Source organism: Macaca mulatta, chromosome 1, assembly GCF_049350105.2.
Source record: "Macaca mulatta isolate MMU2019108-1 chromosome 1, T2T-MMU8v2.0, whole genome shotgun sequence".
NCBI lineage: Eukaryota > Metazoa > Chordata > Mammalia > Primates > Cercopithecidae > Macaca > Macaca mulatta.
In genome coordinates, this window is record NC_133406.1 from 27,558,612 (window position 1) to 27,584,157 (window position 25,546).

The following is a 25,546-nucleotide window of genomic DNA, read 5'->3' on the forward strand; positions in this document are numbered from 1 at the left end:
AATGAGATTGATGAAATGACAGAAGCAGGCATCAGAAGGTGGGTAATAACAAACTCCTCTTAGCTAAAGTAGCATGTTCTAACCTAATGCAAGGAAGCTAAGAACCTTGATAAAAGGTTACAGGAAATGCTAACTAGCATAACCAGTTTAGATGAAACATAAATTACTTGATGGAGCTGAAAAACACAGCATGAAAACTTCGTGAAGCATACACAAGTATCAATAGCCAAATCAATCAAGCAGAAGAAAGAGTATCAGAGACTGAAGATCACCTTGCTGAAACAAGGCACAAAGACAAGATTAGAGAAAAAAGAATGAAAAGCAACAAACAAAGCCTCCAAGAAATATGGGACTATGTGAAAAGGCCAAACCTACGATTGATTGGTGTAACTGAAAGTTACAGGGAGAATGGAAACAAGTTGGAAAACACACTTCAGGGTATTATCGAGGAGAGCCTCCCCAGCCTAGCAAGACAGGCCAACATTCAAATTCAGGAAATACAGAGAACACCACTAAGATACTCCTCGAGAAGATCAGTCCCAAGACACATAATCATCAGATTCTCCAAGGTTGAAACAAAGAAAAAAATGTTAAGGGCAGCCAGAGAGAAAGGTCAGGTCACCTACAAAGGGAAGCCCATTAGACTAACAGCAGATCTCTCTGCAGAAACTCTACCAGCCAGAAGAGAGTAGGGGTCAATATTTAACATTCTTAGGGAAGATAATTTTCAACACAGAATTTCATATCCAGCCAAACTAAGCTTCATAAGCAAAGGAGAAATAAAAATCTTTCCAGACAAGCAAATGCTGAGGGATTCTGTCACCACCAGGCCTGCTTTACAAGAGCTCCTGAAGGAAGCACTAAAATATAGAAAGGAAAAACTGGTACCAGCCAAATGCAAAAACACACCAAAATATAAAGACCAATGACATTGTGAAGAAACTACATCAACTAATGTGCAAAATAATCAGCTACCAGTATGATGACAGGATCAAATTCACACACAACAATGTTAACCTTAAATGTGAAAGGGCTAAATGCCTCCATTGAAAGACACAGACTGGCAAATTGGATAGAGTCAAGACCCATTGGTGTGCTGTATTGAGGAGACCCATTTCACATGCAAAGACAAACTTAGGCTCAAAATAAAGGAATGGAGGACTATTTACCAAGCAAATGGGGGGGGGGGGAAAGCAGGGATTGCAATTCTAGTCTCTGATAAAACAGACTTTAAACCAACAAAGATCAAAAAAGACAAAGAAGGGCATTACATATGGTAAAGGGTTCAATGCAACAAAAAGACCTAACTCTCCTAAATATATATGCACCCAATACAGGACCACCCAGATTCACAAAACAAGTTCTTAGAGACGTACAAAGAGACTTAGACTCCCACACGATAATAGTGGGAGACTTTAATACCCCACTGTCAATAATAGACAGATCAACAAGAAAGAAAATTAACAAGGATATTCAGGACTTGAACTCAGCTCTGGACCAAGTGGACCTAATTGACATCTACAGAACTCTCCACCCCAAATAAACAGAATATACATTTTTCTAAGTGCCCCATGGCACTTATTCTAAAATTGACCACATAATTGGAAGTAAAATAATCCTCAGCAAATGCAAAAGAACGGAAATCACAGGCCACAGAGCAATCAAATTAGAACTAAGGATTAAGAAACTCACTCAAAACCGCATAACTACATGGAAACTGAACAACCTGGTCCTGAGTGACTCCTGGGTAAATAACGAAATTAAGGCAGAAGTAAAGAAGTTCTTTGAAACCAATGAGAACAAAGAGACAACGTACCAGAATCTCTGGGACACAGCTTAAGGAGCGTGTAGAGGGAAATTTATAGCACTAAATGCCCACATCAGAAAGGTGGAAAGATCTGAAATTGACACCCTAATATCAAAATTAAAAGAACTAGAGAAGCAAGAGCAAACAAAGTCAAAAGCTAGCAGAAGACAAGAAATAACTAAGATCAGAGCAGAAATGAAGGAGATAGAGACAAAAAACTCTTTCAAAAATCAATGAATTCAGGAGCTATTTTTTAAAAAAATTAACAAAATAGACTGCTAGCTAGACTAATAAAGAAGAGAGAAAAATCAAATTGACACAATAAAATACGATAAAGGGGATACCACCACTGATCCCACAGAAATACAAACTACCATCAGAGAAAACTACAAACACCTTGAAGCAAATAAAGCAGAAAATCTATAAGAAACGAATGAATTCCTGGATACATACACCCTCCCAAGACTAAACCAGGAAGAAATCGAATGCCTGAATAGTCCAATAACAACTTCTGAAATTGAGGAAGTAATTAATAGCCTACCAACCAAAAAAAAAAAAAAAAAAGGCCAAGAACAGATGCATTCACAGCAGAATTCTACCAGAGGTACACAGCGGAGTGGGCACCATTCATTCTGAAACTATTCCAAGCAAGAGAAAAAGAGGGACTCCCCCCTAACTCATTTTATGAGGCCAGCATCATCCTGATACCAAAACCTGGCAGAGACACAACAAAAAAAAAGAAAATTTCAGGGCAATTTCCCTGATGAACATCAATGTGAAAATCATCAATAAAATACTGGCAAGCTGAATACAGCAGCATATCAAAAAGCTTAACCACCATGACCAAGTCAGCTTCATCCCTGGGATGCAAGGCTGGTTCAACATATGCAAATCAATAAAAGTAATCCATCACATAAACAGAACCAAGGACAAAAACTGCATGATTTTCTCAATAGATGCAGAAAAGGCCTTTGACAAAATTCAACATCTTTTTATGTTAAACACTCTCAATAAACTAGGTATTGATGGAACATATCTCAAAATAATAAGAGCTATTTATGACAAACACATAGCCAATACCATATTGAATGGGCAAAAGCTGGAAGGATTCCCTTTGCAAACCATCACAAGACCAGGATGCCACTCCTATTCAACACAGTATTGGAAGTTCTGGCCAAGGCAATCAGGCAAGAGAAAGAAGTAAAGGGTATTCAAATAGAAAGTGAGGAAGTCAAATTGTATCTGTTTACAGATGACATGATTGTATATTTAGAAAACCCCATCGTGTCAGCCTATAAACTCCTTAAGCTGATAAGCAACTTCAGCAAATTCTTAGTGTACAAAATCCAAGTGCAAAAATCACAAGCAATCCTATATACCAACAATAGACAAGCAGAGAGCCAAATCATGAGTGAACTCCCATTCACAACTGCTACAGAGAAAATAAAACACCTAGGAATACAACTTACAAGGGAGGTAAAGGACCTCTTCAAGGAGAACTACAAACCGCTGCTCAAGGAAGTAAGAGATAACACAGACAAATGTAAAAACATCCTATGCTCATGGATAGGAAGAATCAATATCATAATAATGGCCATACTGTTCAAGGTTTACAGATTCAATGCTATTCCCATCAAGCTAACATTGATTTTTTTCACAGAATTACGAAAAAGTACTTTATATTTCATACAGAACCAAAAATGAGCCTGTATAGCCAAGACAATTCTAAGCAAAAAATGGAGGCATCATGCTACCTGACTTCAAACTATACTACAAGGCTACAGTAACCAAAACAGCATGGTACTGGTATCATAACAGGGATATAGACCAATAGAACAGAACAGAGACTCAGATATAACACCACACATCTACAACCATCTAACCTTCAACAAACCTGACAAAAACAAGCAATGGGGAAAGGATTTCCTATTTAATAAATGCTGCTGGGAAAACTGGCTAGCCATTTGTAGAAAACAGAAACTGGACCCCTTCCTTACACCTTATACAAATGTTAACTCAAGATGGATGAAAGACTTAAATGTAAAACCCAAAGCCATAAAAACCCTAGAAGAAAACCTAGGCAATACCATTCAGGACATAGGCAAGGACAAGGACTTCATGACTAAAACACCAAAAGCAATTGCAACAAAAGCCGAAATTGACAAATGGGATCTATTTAAACTAAAGAGCCTCTGCACAGCAAAAGAAACTATCATCAGAGTGAACAGGAAACCTACAGAATGGGAGAAAATTTTTCTATCTACCCATCTGACAAAGGACTAATATCCAGAATCTACAAGGAACTTAAACAAATGTACAAGAGAAAAAACAAACAACCCTATCAAATAGTGGGTAAAGGATATGAACAGACACTTCTCAAAAGAAGACACTTATGCGGTCAAGAAACACATGAAAAAAAGCTCATCATTATTGGTCACTAGAGAAATGCAAATCGAAACCACAATGAGATACCATCTCATGCCAGTTAGAATGGTGATTATTAAAAAGTCAGGAAACAACAGATGCTGCTCAGTCTGTGGCGAAATTGGAATTGGTTTAACCATTGTGGAAGACAGTGTGGTGATTCCTCAAGGATCTAGAACTAGAAATACCATTTGACCCAGCAATCCCATTACTGGGCATATACCCAAAGGATTATAAATCATTCTACTACAAAGACACATTCACACATAGGTTTATTACAGCACTATTTACAATAGCAAAGACTTGGAACCAACCCAAATGTCCATCAATGATAGACTGGATAAAGAAAATGTGGCATATATACATCACGGAATAATATACAGCCATAAGAAGAATGAGTTCATGTCCTTTGCACGGAGATAGATGAAACTAGAAGCCATCATTCTCAGCAAACTAACACAGGAACAGAAAACCAAACACCACATGTTCTCATTCATAAATGGGGATCGAACAATGAGAACACATGGACACAGGGAAGGTAACATCACCCATCAGGGCCTATCAGGAGGTAGGGGGGTAAGGGGAGGGAGAGCATTAGGACAAATATCTAATGCATGTAGGGCTTAAAATCTAAATAACGGGTTAATAGGTGCAGCAAACCACCATGGCACATGTATACCTATGTAACAAACCTCCACATTCTGCACATGAATCCCAGAACTTTAGAGTAAAATTAAAAACAAAAAAAAGAAACATGAAACACATCTTTTATGGTTGATTTCACAAGTTAGTAGTTCATAATCTATTATATTCATTTTCTAAATGGGATAAATTAGAATATATATGTTACAACAGGTTCCTATTAAGCTTACAAAAATCTTACTTTTTCTAGGATTAATATACTCCATATTTATAGTTTAATATAATCTCTCCTTCACTAAGATGAAGTATGCCTGGAAGAATGCCATAATTAATCACCTATGCAGATCAAAATAATATCAGATTTGTATAAAGTTTATATAATGTTCACTAATTTCAAAATGTACACAAATAAAGAACTTACATTTTTTGACATTCTTTTCGTTCTCCCAACATGGGGTCCCCCATTTCTCCAAGAATGGTGGCTTCCACTTCATATTGAACAATGAGTGCTTTTTCTGATGGATGTACATCAATATTCCCTCCTTTAACTTTCCTATAATACAAAATTGAAATGACATACCAGATTAAAACTCTCAAAGTGGCCATGGTTTTTGTCTATGTTTAGGTCTATAACATATGGGTTGGATTAACATGTGAATTTGAATCAGATTACTCTTGACTTGGGATTAGAGATAACTCTTTTTCTCTAACTGTAATATATATATATGTGTGTGTGTGTGTGTGTGTGTGTGTGTATGTGTGTATATATATATATCTTTGTCATGCATAAAGTATCTTTATAAATAGCTCTTCCTAGGAAAAAAATACATTTACCAAAGGATCATGCATAAGAGCAAGAGAATGAAACATAAACAATTAAGATGGCTTTGGAGAGAATGACCTCAAAAAAGTCAGTTATTCAAAACCAAAGACAACTGTCTTAAAATTTATGTTAAAAGAAAAAGTCAGGCCAGACATGATGGCTCACACCTGTAATCCCAGTGACTTGGGAGACCAGCATGGGAGAAATCCTTTAGGTCAGAAGTTTGAGACCAGCCCAGGTAATATAGTGAGAGACTGTTTCTACAAAAAATTTAAAAACTAGCGGGGCATGGTGGCAGGTGTCTGTGGTCCTAGATAATCACAGGCTGAGGCAGGAGGATCACTTGAGCCCTCTGATGGTGCCATTGCACTCCAGCCTAGGCAATAGAACAAAACTCTGTCTCTATCAAAAAAAAAAAAAAAAAAAAAAAAAGTCAACCTGCCCATTAATTACCCCATAAACTGGACCAAAAGACAGGAAGAAATTATATATTACAATATATGTCATGTATCATTGTACAAGTTGTAGCATTAGTACCTAAATAAAATCACTGAATCACACACAAATTACGTAACAAAAAAGCATTTACAGGTTAGGTAGGTTGTATAGTCACATATCTCAAATTATAGTGTCAATAGTAGGTTCTACGGAAAGGTTGTATATACTCTTTCTTCAAGCCCATGAAGTTGCAAAATGAATTCTTAATTGCAGTAAACCAGTGATGAATTAATCACTATTTGCCACTTGGCCATTTTAGAAGGCAATAAAGTTGGTTGTGCTGGAAGAGATTAAGCAACAGAAACAAGTAAAATCTCTCATTCTTAGTACTAGCTAGCAGCTAGCTGACTAGTGGGGTCTTTTAGCCTGATAAGAAAAAACAAAAATATGACAACACCTTAAATTTAATTCCAGTAATTAGAAACTCAAAGCTTTTCTTTCAGTTGGAAATAATACTCTGATAAATTATGCATATTTTCAAAGTAATTTTTAACTGATCTGTTCACCAGAATTCCTCATGAAAAGGAGATGCATCTGCAGTGAGTATTAGGGTAATGATTAACAGTCAAGTACAGTGATAGAGTAGGAAATTAAGTACACTAAAGCATAGAGTCTAGGTAGGTCAGCAACTAAAGTGATAGTAAGACATATAGGACAAGTAAAGAATGAAAACAGAAGCCAGGCAGGCCAGCAAAAATCGAGGAATTAGGAAATGAGATATAAACATACATTTAAAAGAATGGTACAGATTCCAAAAGGTAAGATAAATGGATAAATGTACTAAAGCTATGTAAGTCACAGGAATCAAAAGATCTAAGGAAAGCTGAAAAACAGATATAATGTAGCATCACTATCTTAACTACATAAGAAACTATGTTAATTACGTAAGGCAAACTAGTTACTTCCTTCCTGATAACATGAAAAGCAATCCCACTACTGGACTTTTTATAACTGTATCCAGTTAAGGGAAGAAAAGAATAAGGATAAAATATAAATGCAGATCCTTAGACTAGCCTCCTATTACCACTCTAAAATGGGTCTTCCACATATTGGCAGCTGGAGGAATTGCATAATTCTTGTCCTCTGTGGTCTCATATCTTGCCTTTCCTTAAAGAAATCAAATAATTAAAAAGGAAAAAAAATGAAACACCTCACCACTCCTTTTTAGTTTTTGTTTGCCTTTTTTTGCTGTGTATGTGTGTTTTAGAGGAGTAAGTTAATTAAAATTTATCTCAACTTATGTTTATTACAGAAAAACTAAAACAGAAATGAGCAAAGAAAAAATAAATTCAAAAACTTACAAGAAGTAATCACTTGTTATTGGTAAACATATACATTCAGATATTTTTCTATTAGTACTAAACAATATAGAAAGAGAGAATGACAGCTATAGTGGTTTTTTTTGTTTTGTTTTGTTTTTGTTTTTTTAACAGAAGAGGCTTAAGGGTAGTAATCTAGTAGGGCTGAAACTATCATTTTACCTTAAATGCTGAACTTTCAAGTTGAATAGTATTCACAATGATGTCAGATATTTAACTATTGGGAGAATTAATTTCCAAATGTTCTACCTGAATTCCATTAATTAGATGAAAAAAATTTAAGCCATTATTAGAAATTAATGAATTTCTATTTGAAGCATCCTATGACACCGATGCTAAATTGATATCTTTTAGCTGGTTGCAAATTTCTTCTACTAATACAGCCTTCTCAATAACAGCTCTGCTTCACTTTGTTTTTGTACATGAATAAGAAAACTAGAACCAACAGTGTGCTAAATTTACTTAGAAAAATAATTTTCTTTTAATCTCAATGAGAAGTTATGCTTCACAGAGTAATATAAAATACACCTTCTATAACTGCATGTGATAAACTGTCACCTTTTGGGACAGTGTTCTTAATTATTAACTTCTGAAGTACATCCTTATGTTCCTAGATTTCCTGTGGTTAGAGATATTATTGTGATCCTTAAGAAAGATAATAAATGCTGATGAACTTTGTGTTGCCACCCATTCATTATCAATTTTCTTGAGAAACCAAAAATGCAGTCCTTAACTTTTCATTACATAGGTACTTTAAAAAAATTATTCCTTTCAAAAGGATTTACTGCAAAATAAAATTGTATCAAATAATAAAATTAAAAAACAGTTGTAGATTTATACCATACAGCCAATAACATAGCCATTGTAGGAAGTGTTTGGTCTACTCTCCATATGCTCTCTGGCAGGATTGTTATGCATCTATTTCCTGCATCTACTTGAAAAATACCCAATATATAAGTGTCCACAATTCCAAATGACCCTACCAACTGTCAGAGCATATGTATGCATTTCCATAGTTTACAGCATGGGTATGGCACAATAGGCTGCTTAATGGGGAACTCTATTCAATGCTCGTATGTCTCATATACTACTAGACAAGACACTAACAGAAGCTGGAAGTACAAAGTGGAAATCTACCAAATCCTCCATCCCAGCTTATTTTAATGTAATTACTAATGATACCTCCATAACATTTATAAAAACTGGGACAAATGCTAAGTCAGATGGGTTGAGGGGGGTGTGGGGGAGGAAAAGCTGAAAACTAGAATTGTCTAGGGCAAAGAGGCAAAAAATAATGACCCTAACCAAATATAATCCTTTCTTGCCTACTCAAAGGCACCCTTCAGTAATTATTTAGTAGTCCATTCCCATCCACAAATAAACATATGAAAATGTCTCAGGTTAAAAGGCAAAAAAAAAAAGAAACCCAACCCCCCAAACCTTACATTGCTTAATGCACTGTTGCTTAACACCTTGATATTAATTCTATTAACACTGCTTTTCATTGTTACAAAACTCCTTTTGTGTTTCATTTTTTCATTTTTTTAAAAAAACAGACCCAAGGCTTACAAAACTTCTTTTGTTTTGATAGTTATTCTAATTAGTCTACTCACATGTGAACCCATTCCAATTAGACTTTGGCTCTAAACCCTACTCCTACTCTACCAAAAAAGCTCTGGTCAAGGTCATCAATTTCCTCCATGTTCTAAATATTTAAAGTTTTCACATTTTTGTCTTTATCTATATATTATTTTTGTATTTTGTGGGGATAAATTTTAACTTCTTTCCATAGAAACAACCAATTGTATCAGCAGGTTTTGCTGTGTCTTTTAAACTTTTTTGTTTTTTATTTTTTTTTTGGTACAAGTCATAGTCAAGCACATTTTTCATCTGGAACCAGTATGTACCTACTACACACATAAATCAAACAAAAAATTCAGGAAATCATGCCTATTCTTATCATGTGAAAAGCACTCTATCCTATTCACAACCCACTGATATATTGTGATTTACAGCTTAGAAATAAAAATTTAGTCTTTTTTTTTTTTTTTTTTACCATTGGTTGGCAATGTTACCTCTTTGCAAAAATGGCAATGAAACCGCCTTTGCAAAAATTATAACAGTGAGAGAAATCTAACCTTACTCCATCTTGCTTCTGACCTCACATGCTACCTGCCTCTGTCGGACTCTAAAACAAAAATAACAACCCCTTCCCAAAACTAGCCCTGAAACCACCTTTGTAAGACCAATGAAAGGCCACACGATTAGAATTACGGGAGGGGCTTAAATTCTGCTAAGCCAGTAGGTGCAGTTAAACGATAACCAGCCATTGTTCCCTAGTCTGCCTTTCTTAACAATCTACTGCTCCAAAGGTCACAAGATTTGTATTTTCCCCAATTGCTTTGATAGATAACAACACTATTGTCAAAACCTAAGATTAGTCTTTGAAGGTATTTTTCAGACTTTTGTATTCTGGCCACTGACGGACTCCACCTGGACTTGTGACTCAGCCCACTGAACTAATTCAGCTGGTTCTGTGATCCCCATCCAGGAACTGACGCAGCACAAGAAGATAGCTTAAACCTGCTGCAATATCATCCCCAAGTAAATCAATCAGTATCTCCCGTTTCCTAGCCCCCTGCCCTCCAAACTGTCCTTGAAAAACCCTAACTTTCAAGTTTTATGGGAGGCTTGTATGAGTAATACTCCCACCCTGCTGATTGGCTACCCACGCAATCATTAAACTCTTACTCTACTGCAATACTGCTGTCACAGTGAGTTGGTTTTTTCCCTGTAGTGGGCAAGAATAATCCAGAGTCGATTATATCACATGTGTGTCTATTTCTAGGCTTTTCATTTTATTCAGTTGGTTTACCGAGCTATTTTTACGTTAATACCTGAGGGAAGTGTTCCCAACCTGGCTCTTCCATATTTTTCTCAGTATTGCGGGACCTTTGCTCATCCACTTAAAAATTTAAAATTGTGTTTCAAATTCAGTAAAATCCCTCTTGGGATGATTGACATTATGAATTTTCAGATTAAGGCATCTATCCATGAAAATGATATATCTACTTAAGATTTAATTTTCTTTTAATGAAATAATATAAATAGAAAGGTGATGCCCATCATTTATTATTAGGTTTATTCCCAAGTACCTTATATTTTTATTTGTATTTGTAAATAACTTTTTTGCTAACAATATTTAACCAACTATATCAAAATTCAATTTGGGTGTGTGAGGTATAGAGATGTTATATTCTGCAACTGTTGTTTAACACCTTGATATTAATGTCAATAGCTTGAACATTATTTTAGGTTTTCTCTACAGATTAATACATAATTTGTGAATAGTATCAGTTTCATTTCTTCTCTTGCTATCTTTATACCTTTCCTATTTCTTATCTTACTACCTTTTAGGACTCCTGGTGAAATGTTGAGGTAGTTACATAGCTATCCTTGGATCATCCTTAATGTTAAGGGAAATGCTTCTAAAGTTTCCTCATTTATTATTTTATCTTTTGATAAAGGGTCTCACTCTGTCACCCAGGCTGAAGAGCAGTGGTGTGATCACAGCTCACTGCAGCCTTGCCTCCCAGGCTCAGGCAATCCTCCCACCTCAGCCTTCCAAGTAGCTGGGACTATAGGCATGCACCACCACGCCCAGCTAAGTTTTGCATTTTTTATCGAGATGAGGTTTCACCATATTGCCCAGGCTGGTCTTGAACTCCTGGGCTCAAGTGATCCACCAGCCTCAGCCTCCCAAAGTGCTGGGATGACAGGCATGAGCCACCACACCTGGCTAGTTTCCTCATTTAGTATGTTTATATCACAATTCCCTTTTATTTATGGCTTTAGTTTTTTCCTTAAATCATGAATGTGTAGTGAATGTCATCAAATGTATTGTTCTTCTTTAATTCATAAATATACTACATCAAATTCATTAAATACATAAAACCATACTCATAGTCTTAGAATAAGCACAACTTGTTAATGCTGTCTTAAAACACTGTTGGATTAAATTTGCATCCTTGCTCATTGAGCCTGCAATTTTCCTTTCTAATGTCCTTTTTCTGACTTTCATATGGAGATTATTCTAAAATCTTAATATAAATTAGTTGAGGAGTATCCTTTCTTTCTAGACTTCTTGGAAGAGTTGTACATAATTGGAAGCATCTGCTTCCCGAAAATTTTATTAGGATTTGACTTTAAAACTGTCTGGATGTAGCAGATTTTATCAGTATGAAATACTCCTCTATAGTTTTTACAGTATACTTTTTCTTAAAGTCTATTTTATCTGACATGAACATGGTCATTCTAGCATTCTTAGGCTTACTGTTTGATTGCATGCATTTACCATTAACTTACCATGTTCATACTTAAAAGTATATTTTTCAGGTATGACAGATAGTTGGGTCTTGCTTTTCTTTTTTCTTTTTAAAAGAAATATTGGTAATCCCTGCCTTTCCATTGGAACGTTAAAACCTATGCTGTCTGATACAATAGTCACTAGCTACATGGGTCTATTTAAAATTAAATTTAAATACATTATATTTTAAAAATAATTAAAAATGCAATTCCTTAGCTGTACCAACCACATTCAAAGTGTTCATTAGCCATACAGCCAGTAGCTATGTATTTGATGATGCAGCTGTAAGACATTTCCATCAGTGAAGAAAGTTCTATTGGACATTACTGTTTTGGATCATTTAACGCAATTACTGACATGCTTAGATTCAGATCTATCATTTCATTTTTATTTCCTGTTTGGGCCCTCTATACTTTGATTATTTTCCTAATAGCCTTGTGAATTATTATTTTTTTAATTCCATTTTGTGTAGATGTTTTCGCTATACTTAAAAAAATTGTTTTTGGTGGTTGCTTTAGGAAGAACAATGTTTTGGTTACCTTTTTTTTCCACAAGGTATTTAAGAGTCAATGCTGTGCTACTTCACAAATTGTAGGTCTATTGCCTACACCTCCCCCGCCATTCTTTATGTTATAGCTGTCATATGCATTATGTGTACTTACCTTATAAACCCACGCAAAAATTTCGTAATTTTTGCTTTCAAGTCATATGTATTTTTAAAAAATTAAGAGGGGAATAACCTCTTATGTGTACTCAAATATTTACAATTCCTGATGGTTTTCATATTGGTAAAACCAAAACAAGTTTTATATTTCTATTACTAACATTAGACTTGGTAATGGAGAATTAGAGGATTAAGGTAATTCAAACCAACACACCTTCTAAGAAAATCTTAAAAGCTGAGGGCAAAAACACATACGTGTGTATCTGTTTGAGGCCATAAGAGAACTAAAAAGGCAGAAAAAATTACAGTGCTAAGATCCAGGAGAAAAAGAAAATGAAGAGAGGTAAATCTTGAATTCAATGCTACTTTTCCCTAGAGGTATATGCTAACTGAAAAGAGAGGGCTGAGAGGTTGGGAATCTTTTAATAATCACATGAGGCTAGAGACACAAAAAGTGGATTCTGGAGTGCTCTGAACAGTGGCTCTGATAAAGCTCCAAGCTTTAAGCTGGAAACAGGAGGATTACCTCCTAGGAGTAACTGTGAAACAGATGCAGATCGGTCACCAACAAGACTAAAAAGCCCAGTTTAATGTAGTTGAATCTCTGAGAACTAATTAAGGTGACCCTGAATTTTCAGTAGTTCTTACCATCATAAACAAAATATAATCTTCTCTGGAAAAAGAGATCATCTGAGGCCTCAAATGATGATTTAAACATTTATATTCCTATATATGATACTCAGAATAGTCATTTTCAGAAAAAACTAGATATTATTTTTTTAATTTCTAGAACTAAAAATGCAATAACCAAAATTAAGAATAATAAATAAATAAATATATTTAATAGCAGATTAGACACAGGTAAGGAGATAATCTGTGGTATAAAATATAAGTCAGAAGAAAACAACCAAAATAAAACATAGAGACAAAAAGGCGTAAAATACAAGCAAAAGTATAATTCAGCAATGCATACTGAGTAGGTCTAGTATATGTACTTGAAGTCCCAGAAAAAAGGTGAGAGAGAATGGGGACAGAAGCAATATATGAAAAGATAATGGTTAAGTGACAATAGTGAAATGGCAAGAGTAGGGACCTCTAGAGGCTGGCACTCCCCAGAAGCACTGAAAAGTTTGGCAAAAAAACTATCACAATCAACCTCATCAGAACTCTGGAAGATAGTCAAAGGTTTGTAGCTACCAAGTGAATGTTTAATCAGAAGAAAGGTTACAGAAACAGGGTAGGCGATCATTATGGTCTTTTCACTTACACTAGACATCCACCCCACTCTCAAGCACAGTGGCAGTCTTAAATATGGCAGCCCACGTTCCCACTGTTAATACTTGGTTCTAGAGGAGTTATGTGGACCTTGCACCCAAGGAATTTTGTCTGACTGTTTTGCAACTGACTGGGGTTTCCTTTGAGGTCTGCTGCAAGGGGCTTTCCTTTGTTTTGACTGATTTTAAACTCTTATCAGGATAGTGTAGCTATGCAGTCACTGAAATCAGTGAAAGCCAAGCATACAAGCTGCTGACCCCTGGGATAAATAGTAATAGCGGGGTCAAACAAAACATGCTGAAAGCCTAATAGGAAAGTCCAGGGAGTCAGTCATTTTGGGGGAATAGATGCTTTGAAAAGCTATTGCACATAAAGAGAAATCTAGAAATCCATGAGTATGGTCAGGGCAGAATACATACCCAGAAAAAACCTGGTAAGACCACAAGATTTTACCTCTGGCTGGTCTTTAGGCTCTGTGCAAGCAGCAAATGAAGGCTAAGGTAAAACTGTAAATTGCCTGACTAAGTGTTGAAGGCATATCCAAACACTGAGTCAACCTACAAAGACACAAAGAGTATTTTCTTTCTTTTCTTTCTTTGGCCATCATAATATTCAAAATACCCAGTTTTCAACAAAAAAATATGAAACATGCAAAGAAACAAGAAACTATGGCTCATTCTCAGAATAAAAAAAATTAACAGAAACTGTCCATGCTACAGCACAAACACTGGACTTATCAAAGACTTTAAATCAACTGTCTTAAATATGTTCAAAGAGCAAAAAGAAACCAGTGCAAAGAACTAAGAAAAAGCAGAAACACAATGTCTCAACAAATAAATAGTTTAAAAATACATTATCATAAGGATCCAAATAAAAATACTAGAGCTGAAAAGTACAATAACTGAAATAAAAAAATCACTACAGGGTTTTTAACAGCAGATCTGATCAGAGAGAGAAAAGAATCAGCAAACTTGAAGATATGTCAAATGAAACTGTCCATTTTGAAGCACAGAAAGAAAACAGAATGAAGAAAAACAGAACCTAAGAGACTTATGGAACACCATCTAGTATACCAACATATGCATAATGAGGGTATGAAAGGAGAGGAAGAAAGGAGCATAGAGAATACTGGGAAAAAACAGTCAAAAACTTCCCAAATTAGACCAAAGACAAATTTACACATCCAGGAAGCTCAATGAAATTCAAAGATAAACTCAGAAATTCAAAGATATCCACAGTAAGACACTCTATACTGACGCTCTATTTAAAAAAATAATAAAGGATTTTGAATTAACTTAATTTTACACCTTAAGGGGCTAGAAAAAGAAGAGCAAACAAAACCCCAAGCTAGCAGAAGGAAATAATAGAAAGCAGCAATAAAAGAAATAGCGACTAGAAAAATAACAGAGAAAATGAAAACAAAGGTTAGTTCTTTGAAAAGATCAACAAACATTTTTGGAAAACTTTGTTAGACTGATTAAAAAAGAAAAGAAGAGACTCAAATTACTAAAATCAGAAATGAAAGTGGGACATTACTGCTGCTCTTTTGATGATTAAAAAATTACAAAAGAATAATATGAACACCAACAAATTGGATAACCTACATGAAAAAGAGTAATTCCTAGAAACACACAAACTACCAAAACTGACTCAAAACACATAGAAAATCTGAACAGAACTAGAGGTAAGGTGATTGAATCAGTAATCATAAACCTTTCAACAAAGAATAGTCCAGTACCAGATGGCCTCACTGGTGAATTCTACTAAGCATTTAAAGACAAATTAACATAAAAAACCCTGGAACTCTTCCAAAATATATTAACAGTAGAGGAAACACTTCCTAATTCATTCCATGAGGTCACCATTACCCCGATACCAAAGCAAGACAAAGACACTACAGGAAAACCTACAGACCAATATCCTTTATGAATATACATGTGAAAATCCTCAAAATACTAGCAAACAGAATCCAGAAGTATATCAAAAGGACCACACAACATGGCCACACGGGCATTTCAATATAATACACCACATTAATGGAATGAAGCAAAAAAGTACATGATTATCTCAATTGATGCAGAAAAAGCATCTGAGAAAACCCAACATCCTTTTATGATAAAAGTACTTGATAAATTAGGAATCGAAGTCCCTTAACATAATAAAGGGCATATATGAAAATTCTACAGCCAATGTCATATTCAATGGTGAAAGAATGAAAGCTTTCCCCCTAAGATCAGGAACAAGACAAGAATGTTTATCCACTTTCCTGACTTCTATTCAACATAGTACTGGAAATTCTAGCCAGAGCAATGAGGCATGGGGGAAAAAAAGGCATCCAGATTGAAAAAGAAGAAGTAAAGTTATTTCTATCTGTAGAAGACATAATCTTATGTATAGAAAATTGTAAAAGTGGCACAAAACACTGGCTAGAGCTAATAAACAAATTCAGCATAGTCAGAGAATAGAACAGAACACACCAAAAAAATCCACTGTTTTTCTATATATTGGAGCTGAAAAATATGCAAAGGAAATTTAGAAAATTTCATTTCCAATACTATCAAAAAGAATAAAATACTCAGTAATAAATGTAACCAAGGAACAACTGTATACTGAAAACAACAAAAAGTTGCTGAAAGAAATTAATATGAACTAAATGAAATCACATGTTCATGCACTGAAGGACTTAATATTGTTAAGATGGCAATATTCCCCAAAGTGATCTACAGATTCATTACATTCCAAAAGTCTCAATCGCTTTTTTTTTTTTTTTTTTTTTGCAGAAATGGAAAAGTCAACCCTAAAATTCAAATAGAAATACAAGGAACCCTAAATAGCTGAAACAGAACAACAAAGTTGGAGGACTCACACTTCTGGATTTCAAAACTCACTACAAAGCTTCAGTAATCAAAACAGTGAGGTACTAACACATGGACAGACAGATAAATGAAATATAATTGAGAGTGCAGGAATAAACCCCAACATTTTTGGTCATTTAATTTTCAAAAAAATTGCCCAAACCATTCATGGAGGAAAACAACAGTCTACTGTTCTTTTCTGACATTTGTTCTGACAAATGATGTCAGAACAACTAGAGAGTCACATATAAAAGAATGAAGATGGACCCTTACCATACACCATAGTCACATATAAAAGAATGAAGATGGACCCTTACCATACACCATAGTCACATATAAAAGAATGAAGATGGACCCTTACCATACACCATAGACAAAAACTAACTCAAGATGGATCAAAGATATTAAATTTAAGAGCTAAAACTGTAAAACTCTTAGAAGAAAACAGAAGGACAAACCTTCATGACCTTGGATTTAGCAGTGGTTTCTTAAATAATGATGCCAAAAGTCATGAGCAACAAAAGAATAAATTAGACTTCACCAAAATTAAAAATGTTTGCATATGAAAGTTTTACATACCAAGAAAGTGTGAAGAAAACCCACAGAATGGGACAAAGTATCTGTAAATCATGTATCTGACAAGGTTCTATTATTATAAAGAACTCCTTTTCCCAAAGAAGAAAGACAAATGGCCAAGAAGCACATGAAAAGCTCAATGTCATTAGCAATTAGGGAAAGGCAAATCAATTCCAAAGTAAGATACCATTTGATATCCACTAGTACAGTAATAATTATAGAACAGAAAATAACAAGTGTTAGTGAGGATATGCAAAAACTGGAATTCTTATACATTGCTGGTGGGAATGTAAAATGGTGCAGTCACTAGGGAAGACATTTTAGTGGTTCCTCAATGAATTAAACATAGAATTACCATATGCTCTAGCAATTCCAGGCCTAGGTATACACCAGAAGATAGAAAATAGGTGTTCAAACAAAAACTTGTACAGTAAAGTTCACAACAGCTTTATTCCCAATAGCCAATAGGTAGAAACAACCCAAACGTCCATCACCAGATGAGTAATAAATAAACAAAATGTGGTATATCCATAAAATGGAATACTGAATTAGTCAATTTTATGTTGCTATAACAGATTACCTGAGACTAGGTAATTTATAAGGAAAAGGGGTTTATTTAGCTTACAGTTCTGCAGGCTGGGAAGTTCAAGGGCATGACCCTGGCTTCTAGTGAGGGCTTTGTGCTTCATTATAACACAGTGGACAAAATCAAAGAGGAAGAGAGAAGAGAGAATACCCGAGGGTCTTCCTGGCTTTATAACAACCAACTCTAGAGGGAACTAATCCACTCCCAAGAGAACTAATCCAGTCTCACTAGAGCAAGAATTCACTCACTCCGGCAAGAACATCACCAAGCCATTCATGAGGGATCCACCCCAAAAACTGAAACACCTCCCAGGCTCCAACTCCCAACACTGCCACACTGGGGGACCAAGTTCTAACATGAGTGTTGGTGGAAACAAACTATATCCAAACCACAGCAAATATTATGCAACTATATAAAGGAATGAAGTACTGATACATGCTACAACACAGATGGACCTTGATATACTATGTGAGAAAAGCTTGACACAAAAGCCCACATACTTTTTTTCATATAGCATGTATAAATACAATAAATATCAGTATGTTTTAAAGTCTGTATTACTTGCTAGAGTGTAAATGCCATGAAAGCAGGGAATATACTTGTTTAATTTGCCAAATATGTTTTATCACTTGGCTCAATGACTTTTACATAGTAGAATCTCAACTATTGAATGAATGAACAAATGTTGTTCACTTTTAATATACTTCAGTAGTTCCCCAATGCACTCATAATAAACTCTCAACTCTTTACTAAAGCTCATAAGCCCCATATGATTTGGCCCACATTTCTTTCTAGTCTTACTCTGACTTTACTTAATAATCTATGTTTCAGGCACCTTGCTGAGTGCTGGGGACACAATTGGAAGTAAGATAGACATAGCACCTTACCTTTATGAAGTTTATAAACCGGAAGGAAATATAAAGTAGTAAGATTAGAGAAAAACAAGGTATTAAGTATCATGAGACCCTAACAGGTATACCTGACCTGGATTGTGAGGGGGAAAGGGAAGTTCAGGAAAGCCTTCTGGAAAAAGTAGTATTTATATCAAAACACGAAAGATGAGGAATTAGCTGGGCAAAGAACAGGACAAGTTCCAGAAAAAGGGAAGGGCATGTAAGAATCAAACACCAAAACACATAGGGATCCAAAAAAAATTATTTTTGTAAGACCAGAATATGGAATTATTCAGGTAGGAAGGGATGGAAAATATACTGCTATCTGCTGTCTTGTGAAAAACAAAATATAAAAGTAAAAATATTGTTAAAGAATATATGTAATCATGGTCAAAAAACAATAATTAAAATGGAAGGTTCTATTGGACATCATAAATATTTTCCATCAGGCCTGTATGAATACATGTCTCCTATATATTTCTAGTCTGAAAGCAGACGATTCAAACTTTTTCTTATTTATAGTAAAAATTAGATGAAATTGAGAAATACATTTTTCAACCATTCCAGATTCTAATCTCATTTTACTTCAAACATTTCATTGACTGGCTCAGTTTTAATTTTGGAACTCTAGATAGTATGTGTTTAAAAGCAAACAATGCGTTGAGAATTATAAGTCACAGTATGCCTGAGTGTCCATACTAGTACCATAATGTTAAGAATAACTACCTCTGACACAAATATATTACATGAAAATCAGCTAATGGTATAACAGCGGCTCTTTGTTCCAGAACAATTTTGAATTTAAAGTTAAAAGACAATTTATTTTCTTGTGTCACAAAATTTTTAACAAAGGTATTTTAAAAACCAACGTTAAGTAAAATTCAGTGAGGAAATAAACACTGATGTAAGCTTATATATTCATTTAAAAATTTTTACTTATAAAGTCCGGCTATTTGCCAGTTTCAGATATATTTATATAAAATGATAAAGACAGGCAATACATGCCTGTCTTGCAAGGACAATATAGTTGATTATTTATTAAAAAATTGTTTGAATCCCTTTTATGAGTCTACTAACACTTGGAAGAGCTTTCTGTGATGATGAGAGCTCAGCCAAGCCAGAATAAAAATATTCAGTACAAGTGAATTATGACTTCAAATAATACCACCATCTTACATTCATGTTTCATTTTTTAAAAGTATTTTCATCTTTCGTCCTCGTATCTCTCAGAAGTTAATACCTGTCCCATTTTCAGATGAGGAAACTGTGCCCAAAGGAAGGAATACATGTGACTTTTCCAGGGTATTTACTGAATCAGTACTGAATTAAAATTTTTTTCTATTGGATCACTGCTTACTCTTGGTCCAGTGGGAGGTATCTTTTTTTTTTCAATCAGGAATGATCTGAGTATTTGCCAGCAGCCAAATAATCCCAACAGACTACAATTTTTTGAGTAATTGATACTATAAATATTTAAAAGAAATGATGGTCCATTTTATTGTCATCAAGCTTCTGAACAAACCTCTTGATAATTACGAAATGTCCTACAAAAATTATGTTGAATATATGGCAGTCAAATGGATGACATGGATGAGGAAAGCAGAAAGAGACTAGAAATCAACATCTCAATCCAGCCTTCCAAAAGGTAGAATCCACGACTTCCTTCTCCTTCATCATTTCAAAACCCCATGGCAGTGAACCCCAAACTGAGGCCCGAGGGCGGATGCACCAGATTTCATTCCCAGGCTCTCATGGGCTTTATCTATTATGGGAAAATGGAGAGTCTGGGAAGAGGGGGAAAAAAAACAAAGACAGACGCGGTTTACCTTGCCCTACCTCCCTCTCCTCCTGGAATAAGGTGATGCAGCGAAGAAGCCATCTTTCAATGCTGTCAGGGCTCCGCCAAGTCAGGTCAGAGGACCTTGAAACCCCCCAGAACTCTCTCCTTTTTTTCCCCGCTTCACCTTTTCCCTCTCCTTTCGGTGACTTCTCTCCCTGCTTCCCATCCCCTCTTCTAAACTAGCGTTGCCCAGTGACATCTCACAGCCAACCCAAGACCATCTTCAGGGCCCTGGCAAGGAGGGTAGGACAGAGCTTTGGGGAGTCGTCACCTTTTGAGGTATCTGGCGTCCTCCCCTTGCATGGCGGCAGCGGTAGCGGCGTGGGGAGGATGGGGTGTCTGAGAGGCAGGCGCGGCTATTTCCGGGGACGGTGACCAAAGTACCCTCACACCCAGAGGTGATGACAGTCCTGAGGCCTGCAAGGCGGGGCAGCAGCGGCGCTTTGGTTACCACGGTGAAGCCTCCAGCTCCTCCCACAGCTTCTGGGCCCCAAAACACTGGAGAGGCCCAGACCCGCCCAGAGTCGCCTATGCCGGGCCGTCAGGACGCATGCGCTTGCTCTGCACCATTTATATGCGCAGGCTCAGTCTGAGGCGCTGGCCTCCGAGTTTGACGCACCGGGGAGCGGAGCCGGGAAGTTTTGGTGCACATTTGAGCGTCCGTGAATAAGGAGTGGCTCCGTAGTCACCGCCCCCTTGAGGATGGGAATAGAAAGGGCTGTCAGGTCAGCTTGAAAGGACGGAGGGGAATCCGAGAACCTGTTATCCAATGCTACAGAGCAGTCCAGTCCTAGCTAATAAGGGAGGTTTCTATTTGGCGGCCTGGATTGCACTGACGGCACTTACAAGCTCTAATTTGTGGAGATAATCCGACCCGTGTACAAAATGGATATAATTAATATCTACCTTGAAGGTGGCAAGTCTGTCACTTTGATGTCTTAGATCTAGAATACACCTCTCCCCAACCAAAACAAACAAACAACAACAACAACAAACAGTTCCTGAAATTCCAACTCCACCAATTATCCCTAACTCAAGGTATGTTTAGAATTGCTTCTTCTGAGGCAGGCAATTGTGAGCAGTGCAGGGCATAGGAAAGAAGGATTCTTTTATAACTGAATGTTCTCTGGTTTAAGATCTATTCCCATGAGTTCAGCTATTACGTCTATGCAAATGATTTAGGTTCATTTATTTGATAAATGTGAATTGAGGGCTGGCTGTGTGCCAAACACCAAACCAAGTTCTAGGGATGCAAAGAAAGCATCTCCACTCCCCCTCCTCACCTATAATCTTGTCACTTATTCACTGTCTTCTAGTCCTGTTTTCTCAATTGCCTCGAGACGTGCATGTAGTTGCTCTGCTGCTTTTTTCAAATGCAGTACGTTGATGCAATTATTGATTATCCGTTATGTGTAAAACACCATGTTAAGGCACTGCATGGTATATTAAATATAGAAATACAGTCCTTACCCAACAAAATATATTTTTATCTTCCCACCCATTCACACCAGCTACAACACTATTTCTGTAGATGTTATAGTCATTCTTTATTCTGCCAGGGAAGAAAATTTGAAGCTAATTTTAATTCCTTCCTCTGTATCATGCCCTCTTACTAAAGTGTTACAAAATTCTATCTTTTCTTCCTTCAAGATATTCAGGTAGTCCAGTTTTTTTCTCCATTCTTACTTCTACCAATAGTCTAACCACTTTATACCTAGAGTACTGCAAGTCCTTCCTCACTGGACTTCCTATTGTTTGTTTTTCTAAATATTAATTCTGCAAAATGATGTAAAATTTTACAAATTATCATTTATGACAACTTTAACGGTAATATAGCAGGCTAGATTACTTTAAAACCTTCACAATACCTAAAATTGAAAGACAAAAATATACATTAAAATGCATAGATAATATAAGAAGGATTTTTGGAATGTAAGTCATCTCCTTGAGCTCAGAGAATTTATTTTGTTCACTTTTGTATTCAGCCTATAGTTGTCACTGAATAAATATTTGGTGTTGAAAAAACGCAAACCTGAGCTTGAAAAAATGCAAATCTGAGCTTGAAAAAAACAACAGCAACAACAAAAGCCTAGAGAAAATGCCCAGAGGCCAGAAGGAAAAGAGATGGCTGGAAATGGAAACCAGAGCAATAAATAGATAACTGAAACTGGGACTGAACTAGATAAGCTGTCTGTCTATGGCAGGAAAAGTACAAGATGAGTCTGGAACATTTTATGCTTGACAGTAAGGACATAGAAAAAGACTAATAAGATTATGTAAAAAGGACACTGGTGAATTTGAGGCAATTTGGGTATCAAATGGAATTACTGGGATTGATTTAACACATTAAATAAATAAAAAAATGAAATCCATAATGATACTCAACAACATAGAAAAACATGGAAAAAAGAACCCTGCTTCCATTGGAGGCAACTACTACATCAGATCTTCACTCTGAAAACTGGTAATTAAAAGAAAGAAACACTTAATCTAATTCTTTTGGAAATAAACCGGATTTCACCTCCTTTTGACAAGGAAAAGCTCTTCTTAACAGAAAAATACCTGGTAGGAATGGAGAAAAATAATGATAGTTACTGTTTTGCAAGCCCCAATAAACAATGGATTCAAATAAGCCCTATTAATTTACTTTAAAATAATTTAAAGTGAGGCAAAGTTTTACCCCACATATTTCTTGATAATTCTAAAGGGAAAGAAATGTTACTTTACAATGAGGAGATCTGGCTGTCAGCATTTTAAACAGACAAGCAAATAGCACCATCAGTGACAGGCGAAGCCAGCTGCACATCTGGGTTGGATGGGGACTTGGAGAACTTTTCTGTCTAGCTAGAGGATTGTAAATGCACCAATCAGCACTCTGTGTCTAGCTAAAGGATTGTAAACGCACCAATCAGCACTCTGTAAAAATACACCAATCAGCGCTCTGTGTCTAGCTAAGGGATTGTAAATGCACCAATCAGCACTCTGTAAAATGGACCAATCAGCAGGACGTGGGTGGGGCCAAATAAGCAACTAAAACCTGGCCACCAGAGCCAGCAGCGGCAACCTGCCTGGGTCTGCTTCCATGCTGTGGAAGCTTTGTTCTTTCGCTCTTCACAATAAATCTTGCTGCTGCTCACTCTTTGGGTCTGCACCACCTTTAAAGAGCTGTAACACTTGCCGCAAAGGTCCACGGCTTCACTCCTGAAGTCAGCAGGACCACAAACCCACTGGAAGGCAGAAACTCTGGACACATCTGAACATCTGAAGGAACAAACTCTGGACACACCATCTTTAAGAGCTGTAACACTCACCGCGAAGGTCCAGAGCAATTATACTCCTAGTTCTATACTTCAATATTTCTTCCAATATCATTGGAGAAATATTGAACTAGTAGAAAATGAAAAATGGAAAAACAATAATGAAATACTTTTGCAGGAGAATGAATGAATACATTTGAAATATTCACACAATACAATAATATGCAGCAGAGAAAGTTGATGAACTTGAACTTTACATATGTCATTGCTGAATATTAGAAAAATGATACTGAGTGAAAAATTGTAGAATATTAAATACAGCATGATGCTTTATTTAAATTGTACCATAATTTATATACACTAAAATGCATTCTTCTTGGCCTACAGTTCTCTAAGTTTTGACAAACTCGTAAGTCATATAATTACCCACATAATCAAAATATAGAGCAGTTCTGTCATCCTCCAAAATTCCCTTGTATTCCTCTGGAGTTGTCTTATCCCCACAACCCCAGGCTCTGGTAAATACTGATCTGTTTTCTGTTCCTATAATTTTACCTTATCCAGAATGTCATCTAAATGTAATCATAGGAGCTGTAACCTTTTGAATCTAGTTTCTTTCATTTAGCGCAATGCATTTGAAGACAATCTATGTTGTTTTTCAGTCCTTTTTTTTTTTTTTTTATTGTTAGGTACTATGCCATGGTATGACTGTACCACAGTTTATTCATTCGCTAGTAGAAAGACATTTGAGTTGCTTCTAGCTTTTAGCAACTATGAGTAAAGCTACTAAAAAAATTTACATACAGATTTTTGTGTTAATTAGTTTTCTTTACTCCTGTTCAATTATCTAAGAATACATTTACTTAGTTGTATGGTAAATATATGAATGACTCTGTACAAAACCGCCAAACTGTTTTCCAAAGCGACTGCCGTTCTGCATTTCTACCAACAATGTATGAGTTCAGATTTAGCCAAATCCTTTCCAGCACATGGTATTTTGGAGTTTTTTAATTTGTCTGTTTACTCTCATCATTCTAATAAGTGTGCAGGGCTATCTCACTTGATTTTAATTGCATTTCCCTGATTATTAATGGTATGAACATATTTTCACATGTTTAATTACCATTTCTATACCATTTTTGAATTCTTTTCAAATTTTTTGTCATTTTTAATTTATATTTTTGCCAGACTGATAAACTGAGCACAGAGATATCAACAAATAAGTAGATAAAGATAGGACAAATTACTAATATCTGAAATGAAAGAAGGGACATCATTCAGATTCTACTGGTATAAAAATGATAATTTGAAAATTATGAACTTTATACTAATAAATTTAATGACTTAAATGAAATAAGCCAATACCTTGAATGATATTTATTGAGATGGTGACAAGACAATAGCAAAGACTTGGAACCAACCCAACTGGATTAAGAAAATATGGCACATATACACCATGGGATACTATGCAGCCATAAAAAAGAATGAGTTTGTGTCCTTTGTAGGGACATGGATGCAACTGGAAACCATCATTCTCAGCAAACTATCGCAAGAACAGAAAACCAAACACTGCATGTTCTCACTCATAGGTGGGAATTGAAGAATGAGAACACTTGGACACAGGAAGGGGAACATCATGCATCACGGCCTGTTGTGGGGTGGGGGGAGGGAGAGAGATAGCATTAGGAGATATACCTGATACAAATGACGAGTTAATGGAT

The 25,546-nt window shown here is 35.9% G+C and overlaps 1 protein-coding gene across 3 annotated transcripts in view; it reads right to left on the reverse strand.

Moving 5' to 3' along the window:
* KIFAP3 (kinesin associated protein 3) overlaps window positions 1-21,100 on the reverse strand; it is a 146,780-nt gene extending 125,680 nt beyond the window's left edge. For 2 of the 3 annotated variants that reach the window (XM_015124832.3, XM_028850267.2), the window contains exons 1-2: window positions 20,840-21,100; window positions 5,295-5,426 (exon numbers count right to left, since the gene is read on the reverse strand). In XM_015124832.3, the coding sequence (XP_014980318.1) occupies window positions 5,295-5,426; window positions 20,840-20,871 (164 nt within the window). In that variant the 5' untranslated portion in view covers window positions 20,872-21,100. Of the gene's footprint in view, window positions 1-5,294; window positions 5,427-13,810; window positions 15,223-20,839 lie in introns of those variants that run through there. The other variant, XM_077999637.1, reaches the window with a different exon arrangement.
* Between the last annotated feature and the right edge of the window lie 4,446 nt (window positions 21,101-25,546).